The sequence below is a fragment of the Melozone crissalis genome, unplaced genomic scaffold, assembly GCF_028551555.1.
Source record: "Melozone crissalis strain CALT ecotype California unplaced genomic scaffold, PUWL_Pcris_2 ptg000042l_1, whole genome shotgun sequence".
NCBI lineage: Eukaryota > Metazoa > Chordata > Aves > Passeriformes > Passerellidae > Melozone > Melozone crissalis.
The window spans coordinates 12,399,341-12,417,835 of NW_026535820.1; the positions used below are offsets into that span (position 1 = coordinate 12,399,341).

The window sequence follows — 18,495 nt, forward strand, 5'->3', positions numbered from 1 at the left end:
TAACACTCACACTCCAGTTCAATCTGATTTGAACAATGGGCGCAGTTTATTCAATATGTGGAGCCTTCTTCAGCTCTAGAGTCAGGACAAGAGATGAACAGCTGGCTCTGTGCTGCAGCAAAGGGCATGGTTAGCTCCCATGTGCATATGGAGCCTCTCTGGATACACAAGACAAAATTAAAATGTTTAAATTTTGCTCAGTGAGTGTAATTACTAGTTACTTTGGAAAAAAAAAATCTCAAAAGGACAGACTTCTAAGAAAGGAAAAGCTGAGTAAGAAGTGAGAAGAAACAGGCTCAAGGATCAAAAAGAAAAATGAACATGTAAAGTATTTTGAAGAACTTTTTTTTTCTTTTACTTCAGAGACTAGGGCTCTATTGTAGTACTCTACAACTTTGAAAAAAAAGATTCAATCTATAACAGGAAAAGGATAAAATCATCTATGAGGTTCTAAATGACAGATTCAACTCTCTACTTTCCATGCCAGGCTCAACTCTGTGTTTGGTAAAACAAATTTTGTCCCATCCCAAACATGTATATTTCCACTGTTTAACACCAACACAGTAAGACTACCAGTAACTCCAGTGGAGTGTTACAGTAAAGATTTCCACAGAAATTTGAACTTGTGACAGGTAGGTTTGCCTCTCTTCTATAAACCCACATCTTCAAGCTTTGCTTATATATATAAAATTAGATTTTATATATGTGTGTGTATATAACAAGCAAAATTGGGGTTTTTTGTGTCCTTAATTATTTTTACTAGCCAATGTCCTCAAAAGACATCTCTCTTAACCCTTCCTTGCTAAACTTCAGTATATCTTTTCTCTGTATCCATAAATGTAAACTGCCTCTTGTGTACCCAGCCATCAGGCAGAGAATTTTAAAGATATAATACTGTTAAACAGGCTAAATGCATTACTGATACACCAGTATTTACACTATCAGAACATCTCTGATCCTGTGGAAATCCCATTTATTTCATACTACAAGCTGTGTTTCAAAAGCCGAATCACTCTGATTTTTCAAAACTGCATTTCACTGATTCTGACCTGACAACTTATCTCATAACCTAATAGGAAGATTTGCTTTATTTCTCTCAAAAGCATGAAGTTTCAGCTACAGTTCTGGTCCAAAAACTTTGTGTCTGCCATGCCTGATCCAACTTTTAACATACAGCTTATAGCTTGGGGGATTTTTCAACTTTAATAATCATAACAGGCTCAGGGGAAAAATACTAGAGGGAGAAAATAGCAGGAATATCAGAGAAAAGCAGGCACATAAACAGGGAAAAAGGGAGCACTATGTAAGGTTTATAGCAAGGAATAGAAAGATGCTAGGATTCTCTTCCAACATCTTCCACAGCTCTGCTCTGAGGACTCGGGACTTGGAACTTCTCTGCTTCCTCCTCTCCTACTTCTTAAACTTTTTGTCTAAACCAAACCAGTTTTCTTTGGCAGTGTCAGTCTCAATTATTAAGAATTCAAAAATAAAGCAACTCCTAGCCCTCTGTGCAAAATGAAGAAATTCCTTAATAATCACCCAGACTGTAAAAACTTCAAGCGTCAAGGGACAAGAAATCCAAATATAAAGCTGACACTGTAGGCTCCCTCCCTCCCTTTAACTGACCTACTAAGACTTGCAGTGCACAAACTATGCAACTCCACATTTTCTTAGTCTTGAGTAATAAAAGCAACAAAATCACAAAGTAAAAACCTGAGGCTACTAAACCAGCATCTTTGTCAAAGTATGAACAGGGAGGAAGGGCTGCTGACCTCTTTCTCCCCCCAGATTTTGTTTAGCTACATGGAATCATACAGTTGAATGATTTACATACTTCAGTAATTAAATTTTCTACAGTATATTAGAAATTACAAATACTACATGAAGTCACTGAAATTATCATATAAAAGTACTTTTGATTCAATATGGACATGTCTATATTATTCTCCAGTGCTGATTACTGAATAGATTAATGACACAAGCACTAAGATACAAGCAGCAGTCCATGTTTATCAAAGAATAGAAAATTCAGGAAATAAAAAACTTCATTTCTGATACAAAAGCAGCCATAGAAATGAATATAAAAATAATGCCTATAGTCAAAACTTCAATGTGATTACTGAAATGACGCTTTAAATGAAACTCAACTTTTAACCACAGAAATTACTGAAATGTTTCAGGACCTCAGAACCCAGAGGCGTGGGTGGATCTTGTAGATGGCAGTCTTTTTGGAGGAGGGAAAACCAAAGGAAGGAAGTTCTGACCTCCTTGCTCTGCGGAGGGTTCTTACTATTACATTTCCTGTCAATGGCTAGCAGTTGAAACACTTACTTGTGCTGCAGTTAGCAGTGGTCCTCTCTTCTGAGGGCAAAACAAAATGAAGGGAAAGTATAAAGTGAAGAGTAAAGGGGAAAAAATGAGAGAAATTGAGTGCAGAGAAGTATGTGATTCAAATAAAAAGGAAAAAAAAATAGAAAAGAATGAAAACCCTCAAGCACAATAGTGACCACTACAAACATACAGGAAGATTTCACATTTCAGTGCCTAACATTTGAAAGTTCAAAATGACAAACAACAGAAGGCAGCTTTATTTGAAAATGCAGAAATTTCTTAGAAAAACATAACACTGGTTGATGAGCTCAATGTTCAGAGCCTGTTTACTGCAGAGGAAAATGTAACAGATAATACAGCCTGCCATGAATTAAATGTTGGCTCAAAAGTCAAAGCTTATGAGTTGATGAATCCTTCAAAGTGTTTTAGCCTTTCCAACACCAGTGTAGATTTTAGCATTCTACATGCAGCAGTTGCCTCCTCTTTTGAAGATTATTAACCATTTGTTCAATTTAGGGACAAAATTTGTACTGACACCCTGTGTTCTTCCTCCGACCTCCATTTTTAAATTGCTGTTATCTTTCAGGTTTACTGCAGAGAAACTCTTCATAATTCTAACACATAAGAAAGCATAAACAGAAGAAGCAGGTACATCTGCTATACTCAGCAGTAAAACAACTCTATGGTAGGAAAATCAGGTGAAAAGACCCAAATTGTCAAAATCCAAATTATTATTCTGCATGGAACTCCAGGTAGGACTAAAAAAAAATCAGTATTTTTTTTGTCGATAAAGACAGGTCTCTAACTCCAAAGACTATCTCAGATCATTGAAATTAATTTCCAGTAGGAAGCAGGAACTATGACAATTCATAGGTTATTTACTGCTGAGGCATTTTAGTGAGCGCTCAGCCTCTGCATCTAATTGCATTCATTTAGTTCCTGGTTATACCTGACATACCTGAAACATGCCTGGGACTATTAAAAACCAGGGGGGTTGCATGTGCTGCATATGGATTCTCAACCAGCATTCCTGCCTCTAGCAGCACGCCCCCAAAATCTCACTTCCCCTTCCTCAAGGGACTGAATTTAAGACTGACATGAGGCAGTGGGAGGGTGAGGGTGAGAACAAGAGCCTCTAAGGAAACAACACCACCAGCAGCCTTTCAATGAATATTTTTCAGTCTTCTCCCATTAAACCACTGTACACTTTTTCTTCTTTTTTAGCTGATACTAAGCATGCAATCCAAGGAATAGTTGTAGGAAAGGCTAGGTGACAAGTATGGACGAGAGGGTGAAGAGAAAAGCTGTCAGGAAACAGATACCACACAAGTTCAGTCAGTTGCCACACTCCTGCTTCCTACTTTACCCAGCAGCCTCACAAACAGAGCAAAGAGCTGCTGGAAATCAGGCACTGAACAAGCAACTCTGCCATGACTCAGCCATGTCCCTCTGTCCTACAGCACTGCCAGAAACTGGGCTGCAAAGGGAAACACCTCTTCCTTTATGCACTGCAAAGGGAAGGATTTCTTGCAGGGATGGTTTAGGGCAGTGTGCTTTATGTGGGGTAAGGGTCTGGCTCTGAAAAGCACTTAAATCAGTAAAAGACCTTCAAACGACCTCAACAAGACCCTACTACTTCTCAAAGCATACTGAAAACCAATCTTCAACATTAAAAGTAAAGCATATTGAAAACCAATATTCAACATTAAAAGTGTTTCTCTCAATGTAAGGTTACATCATCATTCCAATTTTTCACAGAGCTGACCTCTGTCAAGACAGGACATGTTGTGTAAGTTCTTATTCCACTTTTCCCTTGGAACACAAGTGTTTTCTTATCAGAGAAGAAATGTGTTTAGTTTCTTTAGCACTCCTTAACAGTACAGTTTCATTCCAAAGATCAAGTAATGTGTTCAGCTGGGTTTCCTCTGGGTGTAAAAAACCCTGTACCGTAGACTCATAGGTTTTTAGCTCTTGAAATGAAACTTCAGCTTACAACAGTGATTTTAACATTGCATTTACTGGAATGATGTCAAATAGTACTTCCAATTAAATATTTGATGATGGATGATGGCCTGGAAAATTTTTTGAACAGTAACAGTGGTCCATTGATGCAAAAGTCTTGAGAAGCTCTTGTATCTATTAGCAAATGTCCTCTGTCTCACAGGGGGACTGAGGAAGGACTCTGTCTCTGATTACAATCCATATGACTGTGGAACAACATGAACATATGGGATCTTATTAGCCATTCCTGGCTTTCTCCAGATCATGTGCTTCAAAGGCACACACAAAAAAGTCATTACTTTTCCCTTGAATTTCCTACATTTTCTTCCCTTTTATCCACTTTAAAAGCCACTGTCAGACTCCAGGAAATAAACAGTTTCAAAGCCATCTTTTTCCAAAAAGTAATTGGTGTTCTCAAAAAAAAAAAAAAAAAAGGCAGCAGTCTTTCTTGCAGGGCAGACCACATAGTTCTTACTCACTCATGTGCTGCAAGCCAAGGTTGGGCACTCACAGGCATAACCCATCATGTGCTTGGATACACCAGTGGCTCTGGAAATCCATTTATCCAGTGGCAATGAGTTCTACAGCTTAATTATGCTCTCTGAGAGTAAGAACGCCCTCGTATTCATTTCAGCTATGGCTTTACTGTGGTTTCCATCACACCTAGAATGTGTCCCAAGCACTTAAAAGTAATAAAAAGTTACAAAGCAGAACTTAGGCTTAAACAATTAAGAAAAAATAAATCCCTGAACAATTCCCCCACCCACCCACCCATCTTGTACAATGAAATCACGTTTTAACCGCTGCACTGCCCCCGAAGCTACACTATACCCATTTTCTTTTAATGTTCCCTAGCAGGGCTGCCACCAGCACAGCTCCAGCTGAGCCACCAGCATTTTCAGCAGTGTGTCTTCTGAACGTCCTCAGAATAGCCAGAAGTAAGTTACTGCTGCTTTGAAACAGAATTTACATTAGAAAAAGTCTGTCTCTTATTAGTTAGGCAGAGTACTGGAAGCACCAGCAGCCAGTTGTAAAACTTCATTTGTATCCAGAATTCCAAAGCCATTATTTAATTTGTTTGGAAAAAATGTAACTTGAAAAAAAAAGCCAACAAAATAATTAAATAAGAAGACGTGTTTGTTATTAAAGATCCATAAAAATGCAAGTAGGCTTGAAATCCAAAGGCTCTGAAAATTAACACTGCAAGTACATAAAAAGAAAAGCATACTGAATAGGGCTGGCTGGAAAACAACAATTCCATTTTGCTAAACATTTCAAAGCTTTGAAATTTGTTTTTGTTCCAATATGAAACAAAAATGAGACTTTCTCAAAGTTTTCATGAAATAAGAATAAGAGAAAGAATATTCACTCCCTCTGGACCTGAAAAAAAATCTTCCCAACAAAGCTGTCTCCAAAATAGATAATGTTTCCATGAAACATTCTGGTTTTGATGAAACAGCATTTTTCAACAGGAAAAAAAGTGTCAGCAGAAATACCATAGCCATTCTAACAGCAAAGGCTTATCTAGATCGGATGCTTGTATGAATAAATTATGTTGAGAACTGAACCAATCTAATTATATTTATATAGGTCCCCATGAGAACATTGTATCACTCTCCTTAGAAAGATACTCTGTAAGATAATCGATCTATTTAGTTTTTTTTTCTTGACTAAAGATATTTTATTTGAAGAACGTAAGAGGAATCACATAATAAGCAAAATCTGAGATGTACCATAAGTCAATTTGTTACTTACCTGGGGGAATTTTTCTATAAAGCTATTGACATTCTTATTCCAAAATAAGAATGGCTTTAAGATTTGCAAGATTATTTTTTTTGAGAAACAAACTGTGGTTCTAAAACCATTCAGATTTAACAGAATTAAGCTCTAAGATACTAAAGGAAAGTCTGTGCTTGAAAGTTCAAGCCATACTGGGCAGCACTGTAGAAAAACTCAGTGCAGTAAAAGCTCTGCAATGAAAGGGAGATGAACTAATGTTTATAAGTCTCTGAATCTACTGAAGAGGAAGCAAACACTCATATTTTATGGAATATTGCACACAGAAGTTCCTCACTCTGCTAAGTGTGTACTGTGCATTATCTTATTTATGCTCATTTTGGAGAACGGTTGGCTCAAGCGCAGCTGGATGCCCCAAAAGTGGCAATGAGGACATTTGATTGAACAAAGCCAGGTTCAGTTGTTCCAAAGAATGTTGGCCACAGAAATCAATAAAAAGGCAGATCATCTTTGCCTGCCACATCAAGCAACATGTTCTTCTTAATTGTTCTCACCTTCCTCTCGTAGTTCTCTGCAAAATCTTCATTCCAGCTAAGCAGCAAGATTTTCCCTCCCATCTCCTGCAGTACTGCTCGACATCATCTGCGGAACTCAGGGACTGCAGCTGCACTTCACTGAACATGCCATAGGCATCCTGGACAAGGAGGCACAACCTGCAAAACATTCCTCCATTACTCACTGGCATCTGCTCATAACAAACCAGTGAGCAAAGCTCTGAAAACCATGTTACAAGCTTCAGGACAGGGCTTATCCTCGGCAGTATCTGCAGAATTCCTATCAAGTAACGTATCAATAAACAAACCCAACATCTTTAAAGGTTTTCTCATGCACATTTTCAGGACATAACAGGGCCATGAAGCAGAGAAGCATGACTGAAACAAAGAGTACAAGGCTTGCACTGGGGATTAGGTTAATTAACTGCTATGCACTATGTGGCTTGTGTACTTAAAAACGAAGAAAGTGGAGTTTTTGCCTTACTTGAGGTGAATTCTACAATAAAGACAGAACAACAACAGGAACATAATTATGTGTGTGTTTAAATATAAAAATTCTGCTTAGTAGTAAGCAAAGCAACAGATTTCACAAGTAATAATCACTGAGACTAGCAAAGCAAGCATTACAATTTCCCACACTCTTTTTTTAAAAAGAGTCCTCAGGATGAAAAAAAGAGTGAAACATCAATTTTTCTTTAAAGAACAAAACTAAACAAAACAACATAAAACTGGAGATTAGTATATTGAGAGTTGGATATGAAGCCCAGAGGAACTATTTTAAGAAGGTAATTAAAGAACCTGCTAAACAAACAATTTGATTAAAATCTATGGAAGTAGGGGCTGTAGGGCTGGGAAGTATTGCTTAACCAACTTGATGGCATTTTGAGAAGATAGTACTGTCATAACAGATAAGGCAAAATCAGTGGATGTCATACATTTAGATAGTCAAAAGCACATTTCACAAGATTCTGCACCTGAGATGAGCAGCCACGATAGCATGAATCATGCAGGGCTGGAGGAAGGAGGCCCCTGTCTACAAGATTGGTTTTAATTGCCTCAGAAAGAGACAGTTAAGCATGGAAACTTTTCAAAGGGAAACAAAAATTACCTTTGAGGGTAGCACACACATTTTTGTTTCCAAATAAAACTCAGGGGTGCACAAGGCAGCAGAATTCAATTCATTTCAAAGGTACATGCCAAAACTACCCTCCCCAGAGCGGCACCATTGTTCCCAGCAAGCCAACTCCTTTTGGAACACATCCTGTAACGTACATGCACCCTGAAAGCATTCAACAGCAGTCATTATATCTTTATAAAATATATTTATGAGCTAAATGAGCTCCTACACTGAAGAAATCCATATATTTTCTTCACATGGAAAAGCAGGCACATGGAAGAACCCTAATCACAATTTCCTTGTTCGTTATGAAGTGCCTAACTTCGGCTCAGACCCTCAAGAAGGCTGCATTTGGTATAAGATACAACCCCAAAGGCCTTCTGACATCAGCAATTGTGCAAGCACCAACTAAGAGTCCTCATTTTTCCAAATGCTGGTGCTGGTTGTGAGCAGCAGGGAGGGATAGGACTGGGTAAAAACAAAGACTCGCGTATTTTCCCCATACCTCCAGCTACAAAGGTCCCATACAAACCCAGTCATCATCAGAAAAAAACCCAAAATAAATTAGAACAACTATGTTTGCCTGCTGCTTTCCATGTTAGGACTTTGAATTCAGTTAAGAGCTCCCCTGAGTTTTAACTGATTTGACTGAAACTCCCCGTGATATTGTTATGTTTGGAAAACCAGAGTTCATATTCTCTGAACATTTCTGAAAATCAGATTGAGGGGAACCGGAAAAACAAACCAAACAGTTTTGCCTATGTTAACAAAATGTTGACTGTTAATTGTGAAAAATTAGGTCTCTGTATCTCAGAGCAAGAAGGGCCAACTGAGTTAGTGTCTCAGATCAGATCAGTTCAGCAGTCTCTTAACTGATCACTGGAATTTCTCATATCTTTAGTGAGACATAACTGAACACAAGTAAGTCTCAGACTAGCTGGCACCAGGGTCATATTAAGTCCTCTGGGACATGTTAATTGCCCAAATAAAACTAGCTTGGTTGGTGCTGAAGACATCAGTCAATAAAAGAGCATTTTCCAAGTCTTTTTAAGTCAAGCAAAGAGATGGTTTCTGTCAGACAGGGGAATCTCAACTCCCCGCATCCCTGGCCACAGATTTCCATTCCTTTGTGGTGGCACATAAATGGCTAGGACAGGAAACTCATCTGACCAAAAAATACTGTAGCCAAATCATCATCACCAGCAGCATCATCTGAGTTTCTTGAAAATCAACTCTTTTAAAGTAAATTCCTACTTGCATGGAGTACTGCTTCTAGGCAAGGATGTGTTTTCCTTGAAGCTCCCACTCCAGCTGTACAAGGTATGCAGCAAATACAGAAAATTCAGGTCACAAGACAGGAGAATGGTCATCTTATGGCCATGCTTAATGCAGAGAAGAACCGTGCCATGGAGGCTTCTATCAGAAATGTTCCCATTCACAGTGGAAATACATTCATGATCACTGGCTTCATGAAGGAACACAGAGCAGTAGATTCCAATGCCTTTGCTCTGCCAGGTTTGTACACAAGCACAGACACTCTATTTACTACACTTGCTCTTAACAGTGTCCAGAAGGTAGTCACAGTTTTCCTGCAACATGCATTTAAAATGCAATGCATGTATTCACTCCCTTGGAAGTCAGAATTTCATTAATAACCCTTCAGACACCCAACTGCAGACTAAGAGAGAAATATCCCAGATGAACACCATGAACAGAAGTTCCCAAACACATTCTCCCTGCCCCCCCATGCCTTTCAAACAGTATCAATGAACGATGGCAAAACCTTGAAACACTATAGTTGTTTGAGGGACAACTGATTTTCCCACTTAATGACTCGGGAAATCAGCTGTATCCCACAAGAGATTTAGCAATGCACTTGGAGAACTACCCTCCTGTTCTCTGGAACTGGTTCTGTTCTTATGGATTTTGTACATGCTGTCAGCATCACTGACAGTAGTCCAGCTGCATTCAGAGCCTTTTGATTCAGGACCTTAACTTCCTTAACAGTACTCTTTTCTCCCTTGATTTCACTTTATTCCAAGAACAGTGCATTTGGATTATTTTGCCATGTTGCAGAGTTGCTCTCATATTACAGCAAATGTTCTCACAAATTAATTTTTAGCAGGCAGTCTAACTGTGATTAAAGCCAACAGCTTGTCCCATTACTTTTTCCCCCTCTTTGGACCTCACTACCATGATGAAAACCCAAACATCAAAATTATGAGACAAGCTGCAAAGCCAAAATGAGTATCTGCCCCCCAGGAATTCAGCGTTCATGTTTTGTGCACATCTATAGGAAATACCTCTTTTCCAAAAAATTTGGATTTGTATCAGTTATTAAGGTTAAACATACCTTTACCAATACCTTGTATGCATAGTACTAAAATGTTAAAAAAAAGACAGGCAACATCTCCAATTTAATCAGTGGTGCTTCTGCAGGGAGGAAATAGTGCAATCTTTATTTTTGGGACAACAGGATGCAATCCTGTGTAAGACCCTCAGCTTAAAATATGAGTTTGGAAACTAAAATGTCTCATGCAAAATAGCAGAGAACTCACTCCTGGGGAGAGGGGTAGCAGGAAAGCCAGTAGAGGAACAAATGTAGGAGATGCAGACTAAGGAAAAGGTGAAGTATGACACATTGGTAATAGCAAAGGGGGAGAAGATAGGGAATGATAAGAAGTGAGGCAGAGTTTAGCTTATTTTTTTTTAATGTAATGACACAGTAAGTCTCATGCAAAAGCTTGGGAAGATTTTGTTAATTTGCTAATAGCCAGAAGCAAGGATGGGGGCTGGAGGAAGATGAGACTGATTGCTCTGCATTATTTCTATGACCGTGCTGATCTTTAGGACAAAATGTCTCCCAGTAGAAATCTGGAGGGGATTACAGGATTAATGCCATGCCCTTCTCCCAGTTAGTCACTCTTCATGCGTAAAGGGTAAGCCCTTCTTTTACTAATATGTTTTTATGCGTGAAAAATCATCTCTCTCCATACTGCTGCCTTTTATCAAGCAGCTGACTTTCAGGAGAGGTAAGGGAGATGAAAACCTTCTCCATTTTTGGTCTCAGCAGTTGGGGGAAAAGAATAAGACAAGGAAGATCTGCCTGGAGAGGAGATGAGAGCACAGGGAGGCCAGAGCAGACTGATTACACTGACACTGCCTTTACTGAGTCTCGGGAAAACAAACAGCAGAAATTTGTCACGAGCAGATCTTAACCAACAAGTAATTGTTTTAGCCTTGGGTAGGAGGACAATTGTGTGGCCCAGGGCAGCTCTTCTCCATGGCAGCTAAGCTGAGCAGTACAGCAGGAGCAGGACAGCCAGGCAAGCTGGCAACACCACCACCTTTGCAGCACTCTGCACAGACCTCCTTGGTTGCTCTTTCTTTGGGAGTGAAAGGGGGGAATGGGAAAATGCCTGACAACTAATTGACTTGTATTAGCTCTGATATTTGCTCATTCTTTATCTCCACCATCCATGAGACAGCTGCTTCTGTTTTGTTTGTCAGAAGGACTTCTTATCTCTGTGAGGTGCGGTCCTAGCAGAAGCATAAAGCACACAAACATAAACACACACAAACAAAACCCCCTCTCCCTGCATCACCAGAGGCACAACACTACCTACACAACTCCAATCCAGCAACTTGTCTGGTCAAGTCTCAAGGTGGAGCTGATTAACTCCTGCTAATATGGCTCAGATTCAAATTGTAACCTGCAGGACACCACCCTAGCTGGGTTTAATTTATCCCTATCTTATGAACTCCTTGCACTCACCATACCCATATAGTAATTGAAAAATCAAACTCAGAAGACAGACAACTGTCCATCTTCCCCCTTTCAGCACTAACATTTCTCTATTTAACACTATTATATATCTATATTATATTTACTTTAATTTAACACTATTATTTATATATTATATTCTATAATCCTATTTAACACTAGTATTTCTCTGTTAAAAGCATATAAGTTCCTTCATGCTCCCTTTTGAAAAGAATGTACCCACTGTAGCTTTCCTCAGGGAGACACAGGATTTAGAGTTTTCTGCTTAAAATCCATACCATTTGCTGCCAATAAAAAGTGAGTGAAGCTCTACAGAACACAACTATGGACTGAATGCTACAAATACAAATTAATGATGATGGTAACTATCTCCTTCTCTGCCTAGGCTGCAGAGGCACAAAGGTACACAGAAAAACACAAGCACCACCGTTTCCAGTTTATAAGGGGAATATTAAGCTGGAAGAAGAATCCTGGTCCAAGTACAGACATTTCTAGCACCCAGACTGATTGCTCTGGTTTGAAGCACTGACATGAACAAAACAGTGATAATTTGCTCTGAAAACTGGAGGTTTAAAACTACTGAAAAGTACAGTTTGTGATCATGTATGTTTTTATCTGTCAACTGTGGAAGGGCCCAGAAGGAAAGAAAGAAAGGCAGTTCTGGAGAGCTGGACCTGGCAGAAGTATTGGTGGAAACTGCACATGTGACTGGAGTATCACCAGGGAAATAACCTAGTCTTATCTCAGCATCTCAAATAGAAAATATGTTGCAGAGGCCTCTCCGGTCTCAGGAAAGGAAACTTTTATTTTTGCAGACACCTCCTGACAGAGGATTTCTGTAACACACTTGCAAATACTCACTACAGTAACTATACCAAGTCCCCCATTTTCGGTTTTCCTTCCTGTTCATTACAATTTTTATACAGATGTTAAAAAATGGAGTGAGAGTGTAAGTTATAAGATAACTGTTGCTTATTTTTATTCTCTTCCTTTATTCATCACATAGTTCGACACAAACTGGAAAATCAAATACCACTTCCACAAGCTCTTTCCTGATCCCCTGCCTGCTGATTGCTTTTTCCATTTCTTCATTCATGTTAATCCTTCCACCTACTATTTTCTGCCTGTGGCCTGAAGAAGCAGCACTTCTGTGGGAAACAGCTTTAGTGCGTAGGAAGAGACCTGCATGAGCCAAGGGTGTCAGCAGAGCTACCTTTGCAATGCTGCTGGAGAACAGGGCTGCACCGCACTGCAAATGCTCCCACTCAAAACATGGAACACCACCTGCCTGCTGGGAGCTACATGCAGCTTGTCAGGAATTGGTGTGGCATGAAATCCAGCTTTTTGTGCTTGCCATGACAACCACGGCTTCACATGTGACATTTCTTTCCTGCAAAAAACCATTTCTTATATGAAGATTTCACGTGACACCACATGAACTTTTTAAACTCTCCATCTGACGCTGGCTCTAAGTGCACTTTTGAATGAAACTGCTGATGTGTGTGTTTTATTTGTTCATGGAATTTCTCTCAAAAGTAAACAAAACATTCAAAACCATAAAAAGACATTCCTGACATTCACTCAAACACGATATAGAGCCTAAGCTGTAATTTCAAACAGAGTTGCATTTGAAAAATATTTTCAGTATCATGGATAGTTCTGCTTTTGTCAGATTCAAAAATGAATACTAAAGTTGTTCCACATTCATAGTTTAGATCCAAAGTAATGATGCCATGTAAATAATTTTTTATAGTGATAGCTGGTTTGGAAGACACAGAGAATTAAGAAAAAATAACTTCCTAAGTATTGCCTAAAAGTTTGTATAAAGGCTAGGCCACAATGGAGCAGTAAGGTCTTCCTCCCTCCAGATCCCCTGGCATCTTAACCTCCCATGGGACATAATTTATGGGCCTTTTGCTGAGATCCATTCCATACAGCTTGTTATGCAAAGAAAACCAATTTTGCGTGGTAACAAAAAAAGCAAGCACATCAGATCACCCCAGCATGTTTCACCCACTGTGCTGTTAATTGTAGTTGGTAAGAAAAATAATGATGCACACCCTTCTCAGGTTCTTCAGCGTACCATTACTTCAGCATGGAATCCCATCACAACCCCTTGGTTATTTCAGTATACAATTCAGAAAAAATATTATTTTCCTGCATGTCACAATTTACTAATCAAGAGTGAAAATGCATATTTAAGAAACTCACAGGCTCAGTTGAAAACTGCAAGTCTTTCTTATGGATGATGTCCAACAGAAAGATTATGTTCCAAATATAACAAGTAATTACCACGCAGTCATTTCAAGTACTTATCTATGAATCTGAGGAGGGGTTCTTTGTTTATTTTTTTAATCTCAAGACTTTGTAATTATTGTTTTGGCATCCAAGAATTCCAACAGTTGGTGGGGTGCTGCCAAAAAGAACTTTTCTTGCAAGGTGCTCAGCACCCTCCTTTCCAAGAAAATCAGCATTCAGTTGCTGGTTCTGGCAGCGTTTCACATCATCTTTGCTGCGCTGCGTTTCCTCCACGCCTCAGTTCCTTATACGTAAAAATCAGAATAAAAGTCCTGTCTTCAAAGAGTGATCTGGAAGCAATAGCTGAATAACACGATTGTATCTGGGAGGGCTGGTCCACAAAGCCTATTATGTGTGCTAGATGCCATTTAAGTTAGGGGAGGAGGCTATATATATGTATGAGTATATCTAGAGAGGAAGGGCTTCCCGGCAATATCAACTCACTTCTTTCACACTACAAGGCTCAGAGAACTCTCAGCTTGCCCTGCAGAGCCCACAGTGAGGGCTTCACAGCATCTGGAATGGAGCAAGAACACACTAGCAGTGGTGCTGGGGTCCCTTATCTGTCAAGACTGTATTGTTTGTGGATGCACCAGATTTACTTCTGAACCTCAGAGTAAGTATAAAAAAGTGGTACCATGAATGGGATCCTGGAAGATTTTATTTTAAAAACAAAAAGTCAACATGCAGTGAGTATTAAAAAAAAACCTGCCCATTTTACAGATGATCCTAAATCGCATTCTTGGTAGTATAGCACTGCTCGTGCATTTCCTATGGCACGTGAAAGGTAAATGAAATTTAGCAACCCTGCAGGATTTCTTACACAGCTCTGGCTGTATTAAATAAGACACTCTGCTGTGTCAGTGCCACATCATCCCACTGAACTAGCAGAAAAGTATAACATTCATCAAAAATCAAGGGCAGAGCAAAGAGCCAAGAAGAAAAGCAGAAGTGCAGGCTTGCCAGGGCTCCCTACCCAGCAGAGAAAGGCAATTTTCTGCCTACTCGCAGGGCCTGCCGGGTGTGTTTTCCACTCCTGCTGTTTTCCTCTAGCCCTGTCAGTGGCTGCCTGTCCTAGGTGTGTTTCTAAATGAGGGAGAGGGAGCGTGTTTGTGTGTTTACAGGAGTTATGGTAGCAGTTCTCAGCAGTCCACTGAGAGTTCTAGGAAACGGCCCCTGTTATTTTATTCTGGGTCGATGTCAGCTCGTGTCAGGCAGCAAGGATCACACAGGACAGCCCTGTGCATCTCGGGGCTGGCCGGAGGCCTCAATGGCAGAGGGAAGGGAGCGAGCTGCGAGTGGGCGGAGAGCCTTCCCAGCACTCTACCAACCACTGCAGCAGGAATTATGATAAACACCACTCTGGAAACCAGATACAACAGTACATTGTGTTCTTCTTCGGAAAAACAACCCGACTTCGGCTCACTTAAAGTAAACAGTTAATCCTGTTTATCTTTTTTTTTTCTTTCTTGATGAGTTGTTAACAGAACAATCTCTTCTGCAAAGCAAATAAGAGATCAGTCCCTTAAATTCATACAGATTTTTTCTTTCCCCTAGAAAAAAAAAAGGCAGTTTGATATGTAAACTTTCTACTATCAGCAAACACTGTGGAATAACAATCTTTCTTGGCTTAAACTGGCTTAACAAAGCGATGCCAAAACTGAATGAAACCTTTCCCTCACTTACATATTTTATTTTGGAAAACTGAAGTCCCAAACAGAATGTTCTATTCATCCCTCTTAACTATTTCATTTCTGAAAAGAACAAGCAAAACTGGTACACCCAAAAAAAAATAAATATCAGGGTATTTGTTGTCCTTGCCACTGGAGCACAGGGTGCCTGGGGAGCAGAGATCAGCTACTGAGCAGGGGGGTGGCTGGTCCCAGGTTTTCTCTGAGGGGTGAAAAAAGAGGAATCAGACTAATTGGCTGCAGCTAAGGTAACAAACTGTTATCCTCCTTTTCAAAAGATATGCTTACTGTGCAAATTCATGGTGTCTCTGACTTCCAATAATAAGGGTGATTAATCAGAAAAGCAGCTGGAATTGATTATGTTGTTTTGCTGGAGTCACCACAGCCTACCTATTAACTACTTCTTATTGGGGACTTCAACCCAGTCCACTGAAAGCTACAAGATTTCCCAGAGGGAATTTTAATTTTTAGCACTCAAGAGTTTAAATAGTTCTGAAAATCAACAATGAAAGTGTGCTTAACATCCCTGGTCAGTAAAGTTTGTTGATTTAGCTATTTATAATAATAAAAAAATAGATTTGAAAAACTGTAAGAGGAGAGGAAAAATATTTCTGTTTTATTTTTACTCATTTTGCAAGCTCTTAAGGTGCTGTGTTTTCTGTGCAAATGATGTAATGAAGTGCAAAAAATGTAAATTCATGTGAGTGAAAGTCTGATTTTCAGATTCTTAAAAGAAATATTTTACATGCAAAATTTTTATATTTTTCCTGTTTGGTTTTTTATTTTTTGTTGGGTTTTTTTTTGTTTGTTTGTTTTTTTGTTGTTTTTTTTTTTTGCCCCTTGAGTTCTTACTTTAGTTTCTTTAGTTTGAGTTTATTTCTAAATCTTTTGCAGCAGTTGCTGAATTTACTCTGGTGAGCTCTAATGTGACAGAGCAGGAAAAAGCAGAGCTATTTCCCATTGCAGAGGGGAGGCAGGCTGGGGAAGCAGCTATCTGTCAGTGGCTGGGGCCAGAAGCCCAGAGGAGCAGCCTCAGGACCATTCCCTCAATCCACCACTTAGCCCAACGTGGCCTCCAGGGAGGACTGGAAGAGCCAGTGTTGGCAGGACAAGAACACTTCATCTTGCTCCAGGAGCACCCTGTCATTAACCCCCACCCTCCCAGAGCTGCACCTGCACAAGGAAAGCATGGCTGTCCCCTCATGATCGTGGCCTTGGCCAGCCAAATTTGTCCCCAAATTGATGGACAGGCCCCGGCCCTGTCTGTGAAGGATCCAACTCGCACCAAGGCGCTGTGGCTCTGAGCAGGGTGGGTACTGACTGCAGGACTGCAGGGAAGAGGCAACAGATTTTGGTAAAACCTCTCTCTTGGGAAGCCAGAGAAGCATGTGGCAGTCCTACTGTCTCTACTTTTTGGGATACTCTTGGACATAGGAGAAGAAAGCAATAAACCTAAATAATTTAGGGTGCAGTTGTAATCCATGTCCAAAAAGACCCTCATGTCTGACCCCGTGCGGGTTGACCACCATCACACGTTCCTTCAGGAGGGAATGGATCATCTGAATGGAATGTGGATGAGAGGTGAATCAACTGCAGATCCTCAGGAGGTGACACAACAGCAGGAAGAAAATGTGGAAGGTGAAGGAGACAAAGATGAGGAGGAAGTGTTCTCTGGAATCACCTCTTTTCCACTTTCTTTCTTACACCTTGCTGTTCCTCATATGTCTTTTAGTTAGGGATTCAGGAGGGAATTTCCAGTCTGTGGTAACACTGGTATTACCCCATGGATGACCTACAAATATTTCTGAAGGAGCACTTTCCCCAGATACACTGGGATTTTTTACATAAGAAATTATGGACACAACAAGCCCGGCTGAAAGAGAGGTGGAGATGGCAGCAGTTATTCCAATATGAAAATGAAAAATAAAGTTTATTTGCCATTTTAAGCTTTTGTTTGAACTTTGCAAAACGAGAAATCCCATTTTCAGTTACAGGTCAAGCAAAGCTTTATAAATTACTTTTACATGAGCAGTAGGTTTGGGCCATTATCTAAAACTCACTCAAATTAATACCTTTTCATTGATTTCAATGAGATTTATTTCACGCTGTATAGCAGGGCAGAGAAAATATCTGGGCAGCATCAGTTCCATTCCTTCATCTTGATTTCATTCAATCATTCATGCAAATTCCATGCTTCTCTTTTAAAGCATCTAAACTGAACACCAGTCAAGGATCAAACACTGAAGCCATTTTATAAGCACCACACGTAAATTTTGTTGTAATTTCAAGGGATCATTTTTAGCAGGATTAGAACTTGGAATAGAGCACACAGTACATTAAAAAAATCATAAATTTGCCATATTCCTGCCTTTTTGTTTGTCTGTTGGGGTTTTTTTTGTTTGTTGGTTTGATTGTTTTTTGGTGGCATTTAATTGGGTGATTTTAAAACAGGCACAGAGAACCTCTCACTTCTTTCAGCACTTTGGTTATCTTCAGATGTGTAAGATTTCAAATATTATGTGGGCTAGTGAGAAGTGTCCTAAAATAAAGTCTCTGCCACAGCGTCTTAATCTCAATCACTGTGTACAGATCATAGTCTATATTTTATATCTCCAGCATGTGGAATACTATTTAATTGTAATGGCATAATCAGTAATTACACTGGATTTGATGTAATAACCCTGATCAAATACTGAGAAACTGTGTGCATGGTATATTTGATTCCTTTTTTTCACTTCTCAGTGCAAAAAAACAGTCCTGAAAATAAGAACCTATTCAAATATCAGTGCAGCAGAGTTTGTTCTCATCATTTATATTCCAAGGAAAAGAAGAGAACAGCACCAAATCTAATCAAAACTACAGGAAGTGTTTAGAGACACGAAAGATAATAACGTAAATTAGAACTGGATTAGGGCCCTTAGTAAGCCTATCCATTCATGCCAAAAGAGGTGATTTAATATTCTGTGGTTAAGATTCTGGGTT

General features: G+C 39.5%; 1 protein-coding gene across 1 annotated transcript in view; it reads right to left on the bottom strand.

Moving 5' to 3' along the window:
- The window catches only part of SPIDR (scaffold protein involved in DNA repair), a 195,816-nt gene that overhangs the window by 20,499 nt on the left and 156,822 nt on the right, over window positions 1-18,495 (bottom strand). The window contains exon 11 of the mRNA XM_054284814.1: window positions 6,624-6,782. Coding sequence (XP_054140789.1) covers window positions 6,624-6,782 — 159 coding nt within the window. The remainder of the gene's footprint in view (window positions 1-6,623; window positions 6,783-18,495) is intronic.